Source organism: Lacerta agilis, chromosome 2 (genome assembly GCF_009819535.1).
Source record: "Lacerta agilis isolate rLacAgi1 chromosome 2, rLacAgi1.pri, whole genome shotgun sequence".
Classification (NCBI taxonomy): Eukaryota; Metazoa; Chordata; class Lepidosauria; order Squamata; family Lacertidae; genus Lacerta; species Lacerta agilis.
The window spans coordinates 31,937,461-31,955,550 of NC_046313.1; the positions used below are offsets into that span (position 1 = coordinate 31,937,461).

Genomic DNA, 18,090 nt, shown 5'->3' on the forward strand with positions numbered 1-18,090 from the left:
ACTGGAAATAAATCCAGCGAAATTAAGTTAGGAGTCTTAATAAGTAGGTCACCTTGACACATGCATGTTAAAATTAAAATTCCCTGTGGATATTCTGCCTTAGTAATTGGTGAAAGCAGTTTCACTGTCACTAAATCCAGAGGAATATGGTGAGGAGGTGAAGGATTATTCTTTTTGAGGTGGTCAGCCATCTGGTAGCGCATATTTTGTTTTTTGTTTTTTAATTCTATTAAAGATTTTATCAGGTTACAAAAGTACATGAATTGTCTCTCAGTCTTTTCTACAGATCAGTCACATTTGGTGTGAGACATTAGTGTTGTATACAGTATACAGTTGGGGGAGAAGAGAGGCGGGAGAGAAGGAGAGAGGGGGTGGGGTGGTAAAATGCACTTTCTTTTACTTAGTGTAGGTGTGGGGTTTTTGTAAGGCATGCTTTTAACTGTAAGCTCCCACCCTGGTTATCAGTGCGATGGATCCTAACAATGGGTTGGCAGTGGCATCCTTCTCTGTTGTTTACATTTGCATTGTCTACAGCAGGAGTGGACTTCAAGCTTGTGAATCTGCTTTGTGGTTGTTGTTTTTCTTGGATGGGAGAGAAATTTGTCTCGGTTTGCATTTAAAAACTTGCCTAATTTGCTTTCTCCAAAACAATATGTGAACTGAAACACAGCTATCCTTCAAAATCCACACACCTAATTTCACAGTGCAGTTCTCTAGGCAGGTAATAATGTATACAGAAATATGCATATACCAGGGTAATGTGCAACATGATGGCTTAGAAATAGTGGTGGACAAACATTTAGAACTAAGGAAGAAGACACCTCTGAGTTTATCCCAGTCAAGGGATTTATTTTCCTTACCAGAAGTGAGTTCAATGACCTTCTACACACAAATCAATTCCTGGTTCCCTCTAAGTTTTGTTCATTTCAGCATCTCAGTTTGGGTTTTTGGGAGTTGTTCCTATTGTTAAGCCATCTGGAGTCAAAAATATCTTGCTTATCTACTGCAAATTACCTTGAGATCTACAGGTAGATACTGATCTAGATTCTGTTCACCCTAAACCTTTGGAACTTGGGAGCACAGTTTGGCATGTGAAATACATCTATGTGGCCTTCTGGTCTTGAAAAACCCGTAGGGCACACAGCTAGGAACCAGCCTACTGATGAAATAAGTGCCTAGTTTAAAAGCCTTTTAAATGCTTTGTAAATTAAAAGACGCAGCTGGGGAAAAGTACAAAGCAGCCTCTCTCCCTTAATTCCCAACCATAGCTGCATCTTTGTTTACACATCGCAAATTAGCCGGGGGTGGACTTTTATTAGGGCAAATCACAGGACATAAAAAAGATGACCACTTCTTGCATGATCCTCACTTAAACACATCTCGTGGCTTAGCGCTTGGAAGAGCCAGTTCTGCACTGGCCAATTGCACAAACAGGATTGTGCTTTCAAGTCACCAGTTAGCCGTATTAGGCTTATATGTATAATAAGAGTTGGGAAGCTTGCGGGCTTTAGTCTGGGGGTACTTAATCCAGAGATGGTGGGGTCCAATTGTTCTTTCACCTATTTGAGGCACAAACAGAGGATGCCGGTCATTAAGCTTTTGTCTGGCAGCGAAGGAAATAGGGAGCTGGAGCTTGCTGATATTGCAGGAACTTTACTGACCTTTTCTCAGGGGGCTGCGCAGGGCTCAAATACCAAAACACAATGCTCTCTTGACTTCCACAGCATAGGATGTTCGGAGGGCCAAGCTCCAAAAAGACAGAACACTTGGTTGGGGGGGAAAGGGGACTTCAAAGCAGCAATCCAGCCAATTTTCTCTCTCTCTCTCTCTCTCTCTCTCTCTCTCTCTCTCTCTCTGTGTGTGTGTGTGTGTGTGTGTGGATGAAACACTGAAGGACTGGAGCGAATTGTCTTGTGGCACCATAAAGCTTATCAGATTTGTTTTCCTTCCCCTGCTATCTAACAACCCCTTTTTGCAAATCTTCATTGCAGGCGTACAGCTGGGTTGGGCTCTGTCTCACTCCCAGCGTCAGCCTCTTTTCCTGTGGGTGGGAGTATTTTTTTTCCCCCCTTGAGAAAAGAGTGTGTGATTGGGAAGAAAGGAGTCCAGGCTTGGCTGCCCGAGCTGTTCTTGCCCATACAGGTGTGTGTAACTCACAGGCATGCCAGACAGACCTGAGTCACGGACAGCCACCCCTCCTCCCCTCTGTGCGCACACCTGAGCTAAAATAAAACTGTCTCTTCAGACTCCACTTGCCTGAGAGCTGTTCCCATTACTGCTCTGCAACTCTTCCATATGCTCTTGGTGAAAGAAAGGCAGCCAGAGGGTGCTAAAAAGCAGTAGTAAAGAGAGAGGAGAGAGAGAGAGAGAGAGAGAGAGAGAGAGAGAGAAGGTAGAAGTCAACAGCATTTGATCAGAAGGAACCAGGAGCCCTGCAAAGGTATGTCCCATCCACCAGTTCCTTATTCCTGCCTTCCTTCCTGAGGATTTCCATTTGGCATCTAAAATAAAAACAGGAGTTGGGGGAGCTAGGGGCGGGGGAAGAGTCAGGAAAAAAAAACCACCACTTTCATTTGGAAATGGCAATGAAGCAGTGAAGTCCTCCCTCCGCACCCCGCACAACTCTTGCCTCTAGAGGAATTTCTTGGCTTGGTGTGTGGGTGCTTGCTATTTGGATTGTTGCACAGGATTTGGACTTTGAATCAGACCCAGCACTAATGAGGTTTGTGGAATTAATTCATGTCTGTTCTCAGCCACTGAGCTTCCTTTATTTTTATTTATTTTTTGCCTATCGATTAACCAGAGAGACGTTAAATGAAGCGTAGGGCTTCTCACCCAGGTAGGCACCAGGCAAATTAGGACATTGCGTGTTCATGTATACTTTCAAAAAGTTTGTAATGTGCTTTCTCTTCTCTTTGCGCTGCTTGAACCTGGCACAAGTTGTTGATCAGCCAGTTTGATGTTGCAGAGCCAGGCAAGTTTTTTTCCTTCTTCCTGGAGATTCGTTTGTTTGAACAACAACCACACAAAAAAGCTGTACTGTATCTGTAATTCATTCACACATGCCACCAGCACTGGTATGCAACTTGTATTATGAAATAATGGACAGTTTCTAGGCAGATGTTCAGTTTGTGGATACTATAATCCTAGCATGTGGATACAAATGATTGAAGAGGCTTAACCTGTTCAATGCCTACCTGTCATGCAACTATTACATTTGTTAAAGGCATAGGAGCACTTATAGGGGTGGGCTGGGGAGATGACAGATAGAAGCTGTGCTTTTGTAAGATGAATCGTTTATTAAAGTTTGAGACGATGGACACATACTCAAGCTTCTTATCTAGATAGGAGTTTGTATTTCAGACTAAGAATATTTAAACAGTGTTGTGATGTGATTTCTGTTTAACTGAAAATAAAACATTTGTCCTGATTGCAGATTCTGATGTAGCATGTCCAGGAAAGGAAGGCAAATGTGAGGGATGGAATAAGGCAGGGAAATGGTGTGCATGAGGTTTTGTGAAGGACTGTCTGAATGTGAGAGACAGCTCGCAACATAATAAGCAGGAAGTGTGATAGAACGACAAATAAGATGGAGTTATATGTGATGACAGGAAAGTAGAGTGGATGTCAGAGAATGGGTTACAGTGTAATTTAGAGGTCAGGCCATGCTTCACTGAAGCTCAGCCCCACAGACCCTTTTTTATTGTGAAGGCTCAGCAAATTATACACATACAAAGTAGCAATAAACAGAATGCCTCTGAACACGTGCAATAAATCATAGTCAGAAGGGACCTTAGAGGTCCTCCAGTCCACTCCCTGCTCAAAGCAGGATCTGCAGTGCAGGATGCATTTACAGCATCCCCGGCAATCCTCTGCTTAAACAACACCCCCCACCCTCAAAGAAGGACAGCCTACCACCCTATTGTGAGGCAGACAGTTCTCCTACGATTTCGCCAAGATCTGCTTCCCTGCAATTTCCACTCATTTGTTTTAGTCCTGCCTTCTGGAGCCACAGAGAACAAATCTGCTCCACTAAACACCCCACAGCATTCAAAGATTAATGAGCCTGGCGTCCAAGCTGGGGGTCCATTTTAAATCTCCAAAGAGGACCGAGCAACATCCAGCAGGGTCCAAATGATTGTTCCCGGTTACTGTATTAGATTTCTCTTTTTCTTCTTTTTCAAGGGCAAATAGGCACAGTTTTATTCCCCCCCCCCCGAAAAAAGGGATTTCTGCATTTGCCATAGATATCATCTAATGCACAGGCCCATTTAGCTTTTAACAGCAGAGTTTGAGCAAACCGGGGAATAGCTTGCCTGTGGGCAAGAATACAAGGAAAGAGAGAACTGGCCTCTCGCCTTGTAAAAGGCAACCCACACCTATGTTAAAACATCTCTTTCACGTGGGGCTCTGTGCACCCCACACAGCCCACTGCAAAATGTTTTCTAGCCAACGTGTACCTACCCTGCGACTTCATTTGTGATAGGAAGGCTAAGTCATGAGAGTGTAATCACCTGGAAGGAAAGAAAAAGAGAGCTATCGGATGGAAAGGAAATTCATGAAGTGGTGCTACTGGACCAAACAGATAGCTGAGCACTGGGCAAAGGGAACAAGGACAGTGGAGTTGAGCTGAGCTAAATCCTCAGGTGTTCAGGTTTTCTGCTGCGTATATTACAAGAGGAAGAAAGAGGCTTACCTCTTAAGTATCCTTCATTGTGCTCGTTGTTCCCCATTGGTTCTTCCAATTTTATCAAGATTTCCTGCCCTCCATTGTTGGCAATACATAGTGCTTGCCTGTCCACGCTTCCTCAAGCAGGCTGGTCTTTGCCAAATGTGCCATGTGTAGCTAACTGATGGGGTGAGGCTGTAGCACAGAATTTCCCCCTGAAAGAGATCAAACCATGGAGATGCAGCAGGAATTTAGTGAAAAGGTTGCAACTGCTCCAAATAATAGCGTGCCTGGCAGAACCTTTAGTAGCAGACACTTAGAATGGAAACAGAAAGCAGAGATTTGCTTCAGGTTAATGTCCTTTCAAGGCCCAAACAGCTTTATCGTTTGCTTCAGAGACCACTGGTCTCAATTCTGGTGTATGCTATCTCCTCTTAGTGCTTCAAATCTATACAATGCTCTGCTGCCATAAAACTACTGCTATTGTAGTTCAGTTTGGGGTGGAGTATTAGCACATGTTTGTAGAGTTCCTTGCACAGGCTTCCCTCTCCCCGCAAGAAACTTATGGGGATGTAGCTACTACACCCTGCTGCCATGCAGCCCCACTCAGAAAGATGGTAGAGGGTGGTAGCAAAATATCTACAGGTACTAACAATACCAGTTACATGTACCTCTTTACTGTTGTGTACTTAAAATTATACCTTATACTTGAAGATATACTCTTATCGGCCTTTCCCATTTTTTTTGCATCTTTTAAGATTTTATTATTAATTATTATCAAAGTGGAAATCGTTCAGTTTGGTTCTGGGGTGTTTATTTATTTATTTATGGCTACTTTTGTTATGCTTGTAACTATGTAAATCTTGTCATGTTGTAAGCAGCCTTGAGCAGGGTTTTTAATTGTGTGGAAAGGCGGAGTACAGATTAAATGATGGTGATCCTGCCTGGTGCCCTCCATACGTTTTGAACTATCACTCCCATCAGCCCCAACGGGCACAAGCAATAGGGATGATGGGAGTTGTGGTCCAACAACATTGGGAGGGTACCAAGCTGGGGGAGGTTGCTTGACATGTATCTACTATGGGGACAAAAGCTTATTCTTCTTCTTTAGCATCTTCTTTAGTGTCACTTCAAACTATTTCACAGATATAGGCTGAGAATTGAACTTCTGCAAAACGACTCACACCATAAATTAGAAATTAAGTTCTGGAATAACTGACTGTCCTTAAGTAGACAAGACTTCTGGTTCCCCCAATTGACGGTTCTCCCTTCTGATCTTAGAACTGTTTAGCATAGCAAATGAAGTTCTTCTCCATGAATGCCCAAATTCTTCATGTGTTCAGATGAAGCCAACTGGACCCAGAATTTGAATTGGAGTCCAACCACTTCTAAAGGGTCACAGGTGCCTCACTACTTTTTTTACAAGGAGGTTGTGTAAGGCTGAGCTTCTACTAAGTCAGACAAGACATATTTGTGCGAAGGGCCACTGTGTAAAGATTTGGTGTGATGAATGAGAGGCCTGTTTTGTTTTTTTGTCTCTGGTGGGAGGGAATAACCAGGAACCAGCTTGTCTGAGACTCAGCCAAAAGTTGTGATATCGACCATTTGGGCTATCTGACATGCCTTCCGTTTTGCTATCTGTATGCCTGCAGTCTTTCTATCGCTATCTCTGAAGCTGCTCCCTTCTCCTCCTCTAAGCCAAATTCTTCTAGGAAACCTTTCTTTCCTGGGTCATTACCGGTATAACCCCATTTTCCCCACCCCTCCCCACCCAGTACTTCCTCATATTGGTTAACCCTTTACCTATCCTCTGATTCAAGCTCTGCCCTTTTTCTCACCTTTGCAACATTACTTAGATCTCATGCTTTGTCTGCAGAGGTGTTTTGTCTTATAAAACAGTACAAAATAGATGTGCAAATGTCTCATCGTCGCACCTTTTGGGCTTCCACTTCCATGTCCAAAGTGGAATTGTGCATTTGGGGTGGGCATGTATAGGCTGTGTGTCTCTTTCTGTATTCTGCACAGTGCCAGTGCTATGTGAAATGGAAGGCATAAGGGTTGAAGAGAGCAGTCGGAAAACATGAAGGCAGTTTCTGCCTCAAGGCTTAGAAACCAGCACAGCTTTTATGGATACATGACAAGATAACTACTCTCAACACAGGTCCATCCCCATTGTCCTAGTTATACATTTATTCTACTGTCACCCCCCCCCCTCTCTCAAACACACACACACATTCTGTAAATACATTAAATTTTCTTCCAAAGTTGCTTGCAGAACAAATTTGGAGTTGGACAAACATTAACATTTTTGCACACACACACACACACACACACACACACACACAAATAGCAGCTGGATCATAAAGGTAAACAGAGATACAGTTGGGTTCCCACCTGCTGGACATGCTGGTGCACAAAGGCAAACAGTTCAGAAATAAGACAGATGTGGAAAATCCACGATGGGATTAAGCTTGACCTACCACACACTTGCATTTCCCCTGCTTTAAAGAAATGGTATGTGGGAAAGGGTTAAACTCTCTCTCCAGCAGCCTAATCCTAGTCCAAATAAGCCCCCCCCCCATCCCACAGCAGTTTATAAGCAAAGAAAAAAAGATTAGCTGGATGCTTTGTTGCTCTCAACAATTGCTTCTGCAACAATTGGCCAAGATGTTCATCTCCTTCAAAGTTCAAGTGTTGGAGATGTTCCCAAAATACACATAGACAGCTATGGGTATAGCCAGGATTTTTTTGGGGGGGGGGCACCCAAAGTTGGTAATGCTTTTTTAAAAAAGGTAAAGGACCCCTGACAGTTAAGTCCATTCGCAAACAACTCTGGGGTTGCGGAGCTCATCTCGCTGAGGGAGACACCAGAGCAGTACCTATTTATCTACTTGCACTTTGACATGCTTTCAAACTGCTAGGTTGGCAGGAGCTGAGACCGAACAACGGGAGCTCACCCCGTCGCGGGGATTCGAACGGCCGACCTTCCGATCGGCAAGCCCTAGGCTCTGTGGTTTACACCACAGCGCCAACTGCATTTTTTTAGGGGATACTAAAAAGAGGACATTACGGGGAGCAGCCTTTTTCAATGCTTTTCAATTATTTTTGTGGGGGGGTGCCCCCCCCGACTACACCCATGTAGGCAGCCACTAATGTGTGTAGAGGGAGGTAAGCCAAATGAGCAGGCTGGTACCTTTATTGGGCTGACGTCTGTTGACGTAAACATGTGCAATCCTCCATATTTCACAAAACATCTACCTGTGCATTCTACTTGAGAGAAAGCTTTGTGTAAACCCTGAAATCTTGCGTTATTCTTTCTCCCACTATCAAAGGGGGTTGGGGGGGGGAACCTTATCTGTTTTTATTTTTACACATGTGCTTATAGCCTCTCCTATCACGAGGTTTCAGGATCATGGGTTGTCTGATAAATAGGTACCTCTTCGGCGGGATGGGTTGTCTGAAACGCCCAATCAGAGAGAGTTAGGAAGTTGATATTAGCATTACTTGCGTCCCGCCAGTTCTGTGCTTTGTACCTGAGCTTTTGGGGATGAAGAGGGAGGTTTGTGGGCCTTGCGAAAACAGAATTCTGGAAGGGTGTGTGCAAAAAAAAAAAAAAAAAAAGCCACCACAGAGACAGAAAGCAGCCCACAGACAGACAGAGAGGGGAGGGGAGCAAACACACAGAGTCCTTTCATATCTTCTGGGATTTGGGTATAACAAAAGAGCTGTTGTATCATTTGCTTGCTGTAGCACTGGATGATTCTTGCAGGGCACAAGGAAGAGTTCATCTTCCAGTATCACACAAGCTTAAGGGCGGCCATCAAGGGACAAAAACCTAGACATAGGACCCTCCTGAATGTACAAGTCTGGGGGTGGGGATAAGAGGAAGCGCTCACTTCTTCTCTCCCCCCCCCCCCACTTTTTCCTTTCCCCCAGTCTTTCAGCATTGTGTCAGAGGTTTCACAGAAACAATAGATTGTTTGTTGCATTTTTATATCGCTCTTCTACTACATGCAGCTTAGAGTAATGTTCAGTAATGTTCGAACCACATCCAGTCTATTGAAATGCATGCATAAAAATATGTTAGAAAATCCTCCTTGAGCCATATCATGGAATCTCAGCATCACCAAATATATAGGCAGGTGCTGAACACCATTATCCCACAAAAGCTTGGGTGAACAAGTAGGTCTTCAGCTGATGCCTAAACTTTAAAATCAAAGAGGAGAACTGGAGTTCCAAGTGAAGGGAGTTTCACAGTCAGGGTGCCACCACAAAGAAGGCTCTGTCTTGCAAGCAAACATTAGAGGGACTTTACATAAATGTTAATGTAACTGGTAATGTCACAGACTCCAGACTCCTGCAATATGAACTTCCTCATTTTAGCATAGCATATAGCCTAGCCTAGCCTAGCCTACCATATGAGGCGGCCTTTGTAGACCATACGTATCCACCTAGCTCAGTATTGTTAACTAGAGTTGTTTTCCGGCCTTACCTGGATATGCCAGAAATTGAATTTAGGACTTTTGGTATGCAAAGTGTGTGCTCTGCTAGTAAGCTATGGCCACTGCCTCCTGGATGGTGGTATTTTCTCTTTAACTACAGAATGAGTGCCGACAGGAAGGAGCCTGCACTTTGGACTCTTGCAAAAGCCTCGCCCTGGTCTCCCGGAAGAAGTGAAAGTTATTAAGGAAAGCTACATGTCTAGTGTTTTATTGTTCTCTAATCTCAATTATGTTCCTTAACTCATTATGGCTCAGTTGGGTAGCGCAGGGGCTTACAAACCTTTTCACAGTGTCCTTAAAAAGAAACAAACAAAAAATGTCTAAGCCAGGGGTACACCTGCAAACTGAAGTAACTGTTGTGGGTGCCTCACACACAAATTTACTTACCCCTCCCCAGTTATACCCTTCCCCACCTTGCAATTTCCTCCTTCACCGCAGGCGCCTTCTATTACTTTCATGGACAAATTCTTTCAAGCCTAATTTCAGCAGGTGGCAGGGAAAGGGAAAGGGACACTGTGGGCATCAAGGAAGGCCTTTCTGCCCCCATGAGCACCCATTGTCAATTCATAGTTTAGGTTAACTAAACAGAATTTACTCTTTCACATTCTGTCTGGAATATTAGGTGAGGAATGTCAAGATTCTAAAGCTGCACTCCAGTGACAACCTTAATAAATGACCTAAAAAGGTAAAGGTACCCCTGACCGTTAGGTCCAGTCACGGACGAATCTGGGGTTGCAGCGCTCATCTCACTCTATAGGCCAAGGGAGCTGGCGTTTGTCCGCAGACAGCTTCCGGGTCATGTGGCCAGCATGACTAACCCGCTTCTGGCGAACCAGAGCAGCGCACGGAAACGCCGTTTACCTTCCCGCCGAAGAGGTACCTATTTATCTACTTGCACTTTGACGTGCTTTGAAATGCTAGGTTGGCAGGAGCAGGGACCAAGCAATGGGAGCTCACCCCCACGCGGGGATTCAAACCAACCTTCTTATCGGCAAGCCCTAGGCTCAGTGGTTTAGACCACAGTGCCACCCGCGTCCCTATGAATAAATGACCTAGCCCAAGCTTATACTGGTGAGGAAAAATCTAATGAACCCTTTCAAGTGGAAGCCCTCCACAAGGGCTTCCACTTTTGTAATGGGGCTTTCTTCCTGCGCCACCGAGAACATCACATGGGGATGGGAGGGAAATCGTTCTGACCAGCAAGCTGATGTGCTTGTGCAAGTGGAACACGTAGCATAGCCCAACGTTGAATTCCACCCCTTGTTAGTACCCATTTGATCTTTACTTATGCTAGTGGCAAGCAATTTCTTTAAAGAGTTTTCTTATTCCTATGGAGTATTTAGAACAGACCCACAGCCTGAGAGAAAACATGACAAAAGCAGAATTCAAAACATTCCTTAGATGGAATTGCTCTTCCTTATTAAACTTCTGTCTTCCTCTTTTCTTTTCTTTTTACCCCAAGGCTGACAAGTGATTTGAACTTCCAAGTACGGTATATTGTTGGATTTGTAACTGGATAGCTGAAATCATTCTTGAAATGCCCAGGGTATTTTTCCTGTTGACTGTAGACGTTCTCCCCAGCACAAGGATGCAACTTTAAATTGTGAAAACTGTGGCATATATGGTACAGTACATAAAAGAACTCTACAGCTGTTTGTGAGAAGGATACAAGATATGGGGGGGGGGGGGGGGCCTGGGAAATGCACCTCTCAGTTGCATAACCCAATATTGTAGGCAATTGCCCTTGAGGAGTCATGCTTTCATATGCCATATTAGGGGCTTTTTCTTTTGTTTGTTTTACTCAGAGGAGGGAGTGATATTGAAACCATCACTGTGATTAAAAGTTGACAGCAGCAGAACAGCAGGAGGTGAGGGCCATACAAGAGATGTAAACACAAGGTAGCCACACAGAGAGCCATTGTCCTGAAAAATTTACAGTTTAAGAATGAGAGATTGTTAAACCACGCACTCAAGCTTCCAACGGTTCTCTTGTGCAGCAAGGCAAACATTTATTCAGTTTTGCTGATCACTTACATCCCCTGAAAGCAAAATTCACACATGCAAACTTTGTACGATTTGGCATTCATCCAAGGCATTATATAACTCATTCTCTCCTCTAACGGTTGCTTCCTCTCTTTCCCCTGAACAATCTGGGACACCTTCATTCCCCTGCTGTTTCCAAGCACATAAATATCCATAGAGCTTCAGGAATGGCCTTAGTGATTTGATTTGATTTGATTTGATTTGATTTGATTTGATTTGATTTGATTTGATTTGATTTGATTCATTTCCCAAGATTACAAAAACAAAAGAAGCAAAGTTGCTCCCTCATACTGATTTAATCACCTTCTCCTAAACTCCATGCCAACTCCAGACTCCTGCCCCTGCTTTCCCTCCTTCTCCAGTAGTGAGGTAATGTCTCCTAGGTGACGCTGGATTTGCATATTGAGTTCAGGCTTTCTGTGTTAAGTGTCCCAGAGTTGATAATATAGGTTTAGAGATAGAATAACTGTGGTGGAGAAACTGCAAGCAGGTTGCCCTACCATTAGTGAGGCAGCCACCTGAGGTGCTGGATGCCGGGGCAGGGGGAGGCGGGGAGAAGTAGCAAGGTGTCGAAGGAGAAGGAGAAGTTGTTGTTATTATTACTGTCGTTTTACACTTAGAGAGAGAGACCCTTTGGGGATTTTCTGTTGCAGATGCCAAACTTAGTTAGCCTCGAGTCTGATGCAAATGGTCTGCAAGGGCACTATTTGTTGTTCCAACTCAGGCAGCAAAAAGTTGTAGATTGGCCCTGTTGAATCCCCAATAATTGCACAGTTCTCAGCCTGTTAGTAGTCAAGCTGATGGCTTTGCTGGATTTTAAGTACATTTCAGTATATTTTCCCCATTTCCCAAAGCAGCTATCATGTTTATGAGGTGGCGGAACAGACATCACAGGGATATTATCTGAGAGGTGATACGAGGAGTTGATGCCTAGGGCTTTGATAGGGAGAGCATGAGACTTGGAGCCAAAACACTGTTTATATCTGGCATTACAATCTTTTCAGTAGGAGATTTAAGACCTTCCTTGTTGTCCAGGCCTTCCATATGAAATGTTAAGTTACAACTGTATTCTCTGTTCCTTAGTTTATTGTTTTTAGCCCACCTTTTATTATACTAGTTGCTATTTTAATATTGTACTTCTCTGCTGTGTCAATTGTTTTCATACTTTTAAACGCAACCCTGAAATCTTTTGATGGGAGGTTAAGAAATATCTTAGCTACCGTATATACCCGAATATAAGCCGACCCGAATATAAACCGAGGCACCTAATTTTCCCACAAAAACATGGGAAAGCTTATTGACTCGAGTATAAGCCGGTTCACCTTTGCCGCTGTGGAGGAGGAGGAGGAACGAGCAGCCCGAAAGCAGCCCTTTGGGCTGCTCCTTCCTCTTCCTCCTTTGGCAAGTTTGCATTTATGCGAGCAGTTCAGGAATGGAACAAGCTGCCTGGGGAGAGTAAAGAACCGCTGTTCTTGTATGCTTCTTAAGGAATGGTTGACTGGGGAGAGCGGGTGGCAGCACAAGCGGAGAGAAAGGGCTTCTTTCTCGCCGCCCCCACTGCCCGCCTCACTCAAGTATAAGCCGAGGGCAGCTTTTTCAGCACAAAAAATGTGCTGAAAAACTAGGCTTATACTCAAGTATATAGGTAATTAAATAACCGCGAGGGCTCCTTCAGGCATTTGCACAGAGCCTTTCATTACTGTTATTCTTCTCTTTGCTGAAGAAAGCCAAAGCTAGCCCAAGATTATTATTCAGCTACATGGAATTAATACTGTGGGTATTTTAAATCAGTTTTGAAAAACACATAACAAGACAGTACAGTAAATCATTTAAAATGTATGCATAGCATAGATTTGTAGAAATAAAATACAGTCGTACCTTGGAAGTCAAATGGAATCTGTTCCGGAAGTCCGTTCGACTTCCAAAACGTTCAGAAACCAAAGCACGGCTTCTGATTGGCTGCAGGAAGTTCCTGCGGCCAATCAAAAGTCACAGAAGCCCTGTCATATGTTCGGGTTCCAAAAGAACTTTCGCAAACCGGAAAATCACTTCCGGGTTTGCAGCGTTTGAGAGCCAAAACCTCCAAGTTCCAAGGCATTCGGCTGTACAGCTGTTTCATACATAGGTAACCCAGACTGTGAGTGGAGCCCAGTGGCATTAGAGGCAATTGTTTTGGGAAAATACTAAGGCACAGGCAGTCTGACCAGTGGTCCATCTAGCTCAGTGTTGCTTACACTGATTGGCAGCAGCTCTCCAGGATTACAGGCAGGAATTCTCTCTCAGTCCAACCTGGAGAGGCCAGGAATTGAACTTGGAACCTTCTGTATGTCGGATACATGGATCTGATCTATGGCCCAAATATCACTGTGTATCCCTTAGATTTGGGATGAGCCTGGCTTCCTCCAGGCTTCACAACTGAAATGACAGATATGTGCACCAAGAAACTGAATGCTGGCTGAGCTACCTGTCTTGTTCCTCCTCCCATGCTTCAGGTGGGCAGCCTGCCTACTTTATTTTTACAGTTTTGAAAGCACAAATTTTTTATAGCCAATGCATTTCTCTGTTAATTTGTATTCTTATTCACAAAAGAGGGGGAACCTTTTTAAAAAGTATAAAACTTCTCTGGCAGTTCTCTAGAAGGAATCTTGGTGATATCAGAGACAGAGAGCCAATTGGTGCCCTCCCCTGCCAGTCTCTGCTCCATAGTGAAAGCACTTTCCTGGCAGTGCCACTGCTAGGAATAATGTTGGTTGGGTTGTCTTGTGTGAAGCCTGAGGGTTTCCTGGTTTACATCTAACTCTGCTCAGTAGCAATGACTATAATGGACACGTGTTGTATATCCCTAGGTTTGATCCCTGACATCTCTATTTAAACAAAAGGGGAGCGGGGGGGGGGGGGGAGACCATGAGAGAGCCACTGCCATAAAGGGCCTTGGTATATGGCAAGCTCACACATTTTCAGCACAGTGGCAATTTGATTTTTTCAGAGTTGCACACTGAGCGAGCTCATTAGCAGTTTGGCAGCAATCTGTTATCACAAAAATCCTTGTGATAACGGTTGGTACCGACAGGACTCAGGGAGTGGGAGAGCTTACATATGATACATGTTGGCTTGAAAATTAAGGAGGACAGAGAAGGTATTTGAAAAAAATTAAGAGTGCTGGGAACTCAGGCTCTTTTCACTAGCACTGAGTCCCCCTACAAATGAGAATAAACGATATTTGAGGGCAAATAAGTGAGAAATTACACCTGCGTTTGAGGGGGAAGGAGTTGGCTGAAAACTTTCAATCTTCTGAGAGCTCCCACACAGTATCAATTGGAGTCAAAGGAAACCAAACTCAAATACCCCCAAATTACAAAACATACAGATGGTACAGTCAGGGTTGCAAGGAATGTTTCTCCATGTTGCAGTTGTGAATAATTTCACAACCAATAACACTTCAGGCTTACAGCACTGAAATACCCCCTAATTGCAATGGACAGCAAAAAATACAGTAGTCAGTGGGAACTGAAACACAACATTGTGGCTGTCTATTACGCAGCTTGCCTGCGTATAATAGGTACATACACCTTGAGATTTACCATTATAATTGCAGAACAGTCTTGCTGATGTGCAAAAATTATAATTATAGTTTACCTTCTCTCTTTTTCATACCTTCCCAAGAGAAAGGGAGTGATCCATTCAAAGTCAAACACTTTTTAGCCCCATTGATTTCAACAGCAGAAACAGCTTTAATTCTTCCATTGAAATAAATGCGGTAAAACTTAGCTAGATTGTACTCATACTGTTTTCAGGTCTCCTGAATGGGGGATAACCTATCGTCTAGAGCAGTGAGCTAACCTCTGCACACTAATAAAACAAATTAAAACAGGCACAGGGCTGGAGTGAGGGGAGAGGTGTAAACATCTCTATCCAGTCCAGAACACTAATGGGGATGTAATCTGCCCTTTCCTTGGTCACACGATTGATCATTCGTTAAGTGTGGAGTGGGAAATAACCCTGCTCTTCAGCTGGTCTGAGTCCTGTGTGTGCATATGCACTCTATATGTGCACATGTGAGAATTGGGGAGGGGGCAGGATGGGACATGATGCTTCAAGGTGAATTAATCCTGAAGCACCTGATGGCATCCAGTGAGTTTCATGGTTGAAACTGAGGAAAAATCAATAAACCAGTGTGCTTATGGTGAACTAGCCATTGGGGTGGCTCACCCTGTGTTTAGATTAGGGACCAGCAAACAGAGGCCTCAGGGGCCATATACTGCCTCTTCTAAATACCAGTCACCCCCTATCAACCCCCCACCACAAATTACAGTACTTTATATGTGAACAGGAAAGCTGGCTGCCCTGTTAAACCTATCTTGGCTCTCAAGCAGTAGAACTAAACCTATTTAATTGGCAGTAGGGCATTATCAGTGGGCAAATTTATGCTCCCATTCTTGGTAATCCCATTCTTCCACAAGTGGCTGCTGCAAGGATTAGCACATAGAAGCAAAGGTAACTGGAATACGCATCCTTTTTTGTGCGTAAAAGTGCTCCGTAACAAAGCATGCACCGCAATTGCATATGAAAAAGTATCCACACAGATTTGAGTTCCTCCTGTGTTTTCTTCTTTCTTCTTCTTTATGGGTGGTAATTTCCATTTTGGCACGCTCCACAACGTATGTTGAGATTATTGAATGATCTGATAAACATTGTCAAGGCATGTGTACAGGGGAGCTTGGGCCTTTGCGGTGCCAACGTTTTACAGCCAGCATTAGAGTTACAAAGGGTGTGTAGACTTCCTTGACAAAAGAGGCCTGTGAGAACGTGAACCTTATTATTCCGGAGCCTGTTGCTGACCCAAAACAGGGCTTCCTATGGAAGCCTGGCATTTTCCACGGCCCCACCCAACATTCTTTTGTTGGCTGGTGCCATTCTGGAAATTATTAGCACAATGGGAAATGGCTGACAAGGAGGGGTTTGTTTTGAAATTTACCTTGTTTTTCTTCTCCTCTCAGTCTTTGATTAATCCAGTAGGCCCTAAACGCAGGAAGAAGGAGGTGCTTGTTTTGGCTGTGAGTCACGTATGCAGAGAGACGCCTGCCTTAAACTAGCAGGGGTCTGACTTACTGCAGAACCACAAGTCTGATGGATAGTGCAGTGTTTTTCAACCACTGTTCCGCGGCACACTAGTGTGCCGCGAGATGTTGCCTGGTGTGCCGTGGGAAAAGTTGAAAAATTACTTTATATATAGTCAATATAGGCACAGAGTTAATTTTTTTTAACATTTTCTAATGGTGGTGTGCCTCGTGATTTTTTTCATGAAACAAGTGTGCCTTTGCCCAAAAAAGGTTGAAAAACACTGGGATAGTGTATATACAGTAATAGGAAGTCGCACTGTGATATGCTTTGGGGTTATTTCTCTTATTTGAGTAGGCTTGGAGAGCAAAACTATTGAGCATGTTAATGCATTAGGCTGAGTCTTTTCAGCTACTCCGAGAAGTTCGCTCCTGATTTTGAGGCATTAGTTTGCCTCTTTCATGTTTGCTTTCCTTGTCTGCTCAAGTTACAGAAGTTGATGTGCTTCGCTGAGGTGTCCTAAATGATGTCATTAAGATAAGGTTTGCATAATGCCAGGCGTGCTACATCGAGTCAAAATACATTCCTCTGCACCCCCTGCAAGTTAAGGTATGCATAATAATCTTTAGTAAATTTGACCTGTTAGACTGCTTCTTGCGAAAGAAAAATAATCTTCTGCATCAAACATTGCAAACCTTGAGCTGCTAGATTAAGTAGACTTCCCTTTGAACAAAAGCTGGAATCAGTTGATTATACTAGTAGTTTTCATCCAGTGTGCCATGGCACCCTGGGGTGCCTTGAATGATGGTCAGGGGTCCCGCGGGCAACACTGGCCTCTGTCCCTCTTTCCTCCCCTCCCCCTTTTGATGCCCTCTTGCATCTCTTTCCCAAAGCCCTGGCTACAAGGTCCATAGGCGAATGGTGCCCCTGGGGCTGGCCAGGGGGTGCTGGTTGTTGCCAGGAGCCTTGGAGTAAGCAAGCAAGTGGGTGAGGGAGCCCAGCCAGCCGGTCTGCCAGCCCTTGTTTTTGGGAATGGACAGACGTCGTCGGCCCCTGTGGGCAGTGTGAGGAGGCACCTCTCTTTGGGGGGGGGGGCAGCTCAGAGATCTGGGGTGGTTGCAGCAGCTGCCCAGAGGACTCCCAAGGAGAGGGGAGAGGAGAAGAGGCTGAGGGAACACTACGCAAGGGAGGATGTTTGAAAAAGTGTGAGGGGCTGTCAGCTCTGCTGGCAAGGGGTGACATAACTGGGCTCCTGAGCCCCACAGGGGTGCCACAGAAAGAATGTAGTTGGTCAAGGGAGCCGTGGACTCAAAAAGGTTGAAAACCTCTGGATTATACTATCAACAGTACCAGGTAGCAACACACTGGGCCACCCTTTTGGGGTTGCACGCACAGGATTTGTGTGTTTTAATACCACACACGAATGAAACTTGTCCACATAAAAACAGCATGTCAAGGAAATGAGCTCAGCAGTGGCATTTTCCCTGACATGCTATGTTTCTGTGTGAAGAACAGGATGCTTTTCTTTTTGGTAGTACAGTTTAGGAAGGCTTTACTGTGATCCCGCTGATTGTATAATCTGACTCTTACAGATGTGTCAGAAACAGAGAAGTGCTTACAGAGAAGCCAGCCAACAGAAAGGATGAATTATCAGTGTCTTTATTTTGGGTTGCTTTTGAAGCTTCTTTTAGCTCTCCTAGAGTCATGCCAGCTTCCTACAAGCCAGCTTGGCTGTGCCTCTTTGGTCTAGTAGCTGTGATGGAAGTGAGCAAAGACTGATGGGATTCTCACCAAACATGGAGCATCAGCAAAATACCG

General features: G+C 44.3%; 1 protein-coding gene across 10 annotated transcripts in view; it reads left to right on the plus strand.

Annotated features, from left to right (window-relative positions):
- Positions 1–2,080: 2,080 nt before the first annotated feature.
- Positions 2,081–18,090, plus strand: part of ITGB4 (integrin subunit beta 4) — a 70,410-nt gene continuing 54,400 nt past the window's right edge. For 3 of the 10 annotated variants that reach the window (XM_033139328.1, XM_033139334.1, XM_033139333.1), the window contains exon 1: positions 2,552–2,722. In XM_033139328.1, coding sequence (XP_032995219.1) covers positions 2,718–2,722 — 5 coding nt within the window. In that variant the 5' untranslated portion in view covers positions 2,552–2,717. The other 7 variants (XM_033139336.1, XM_033139335.1, XM_033139329.1 and 4 more) reach the window with 6 other exon arrangements.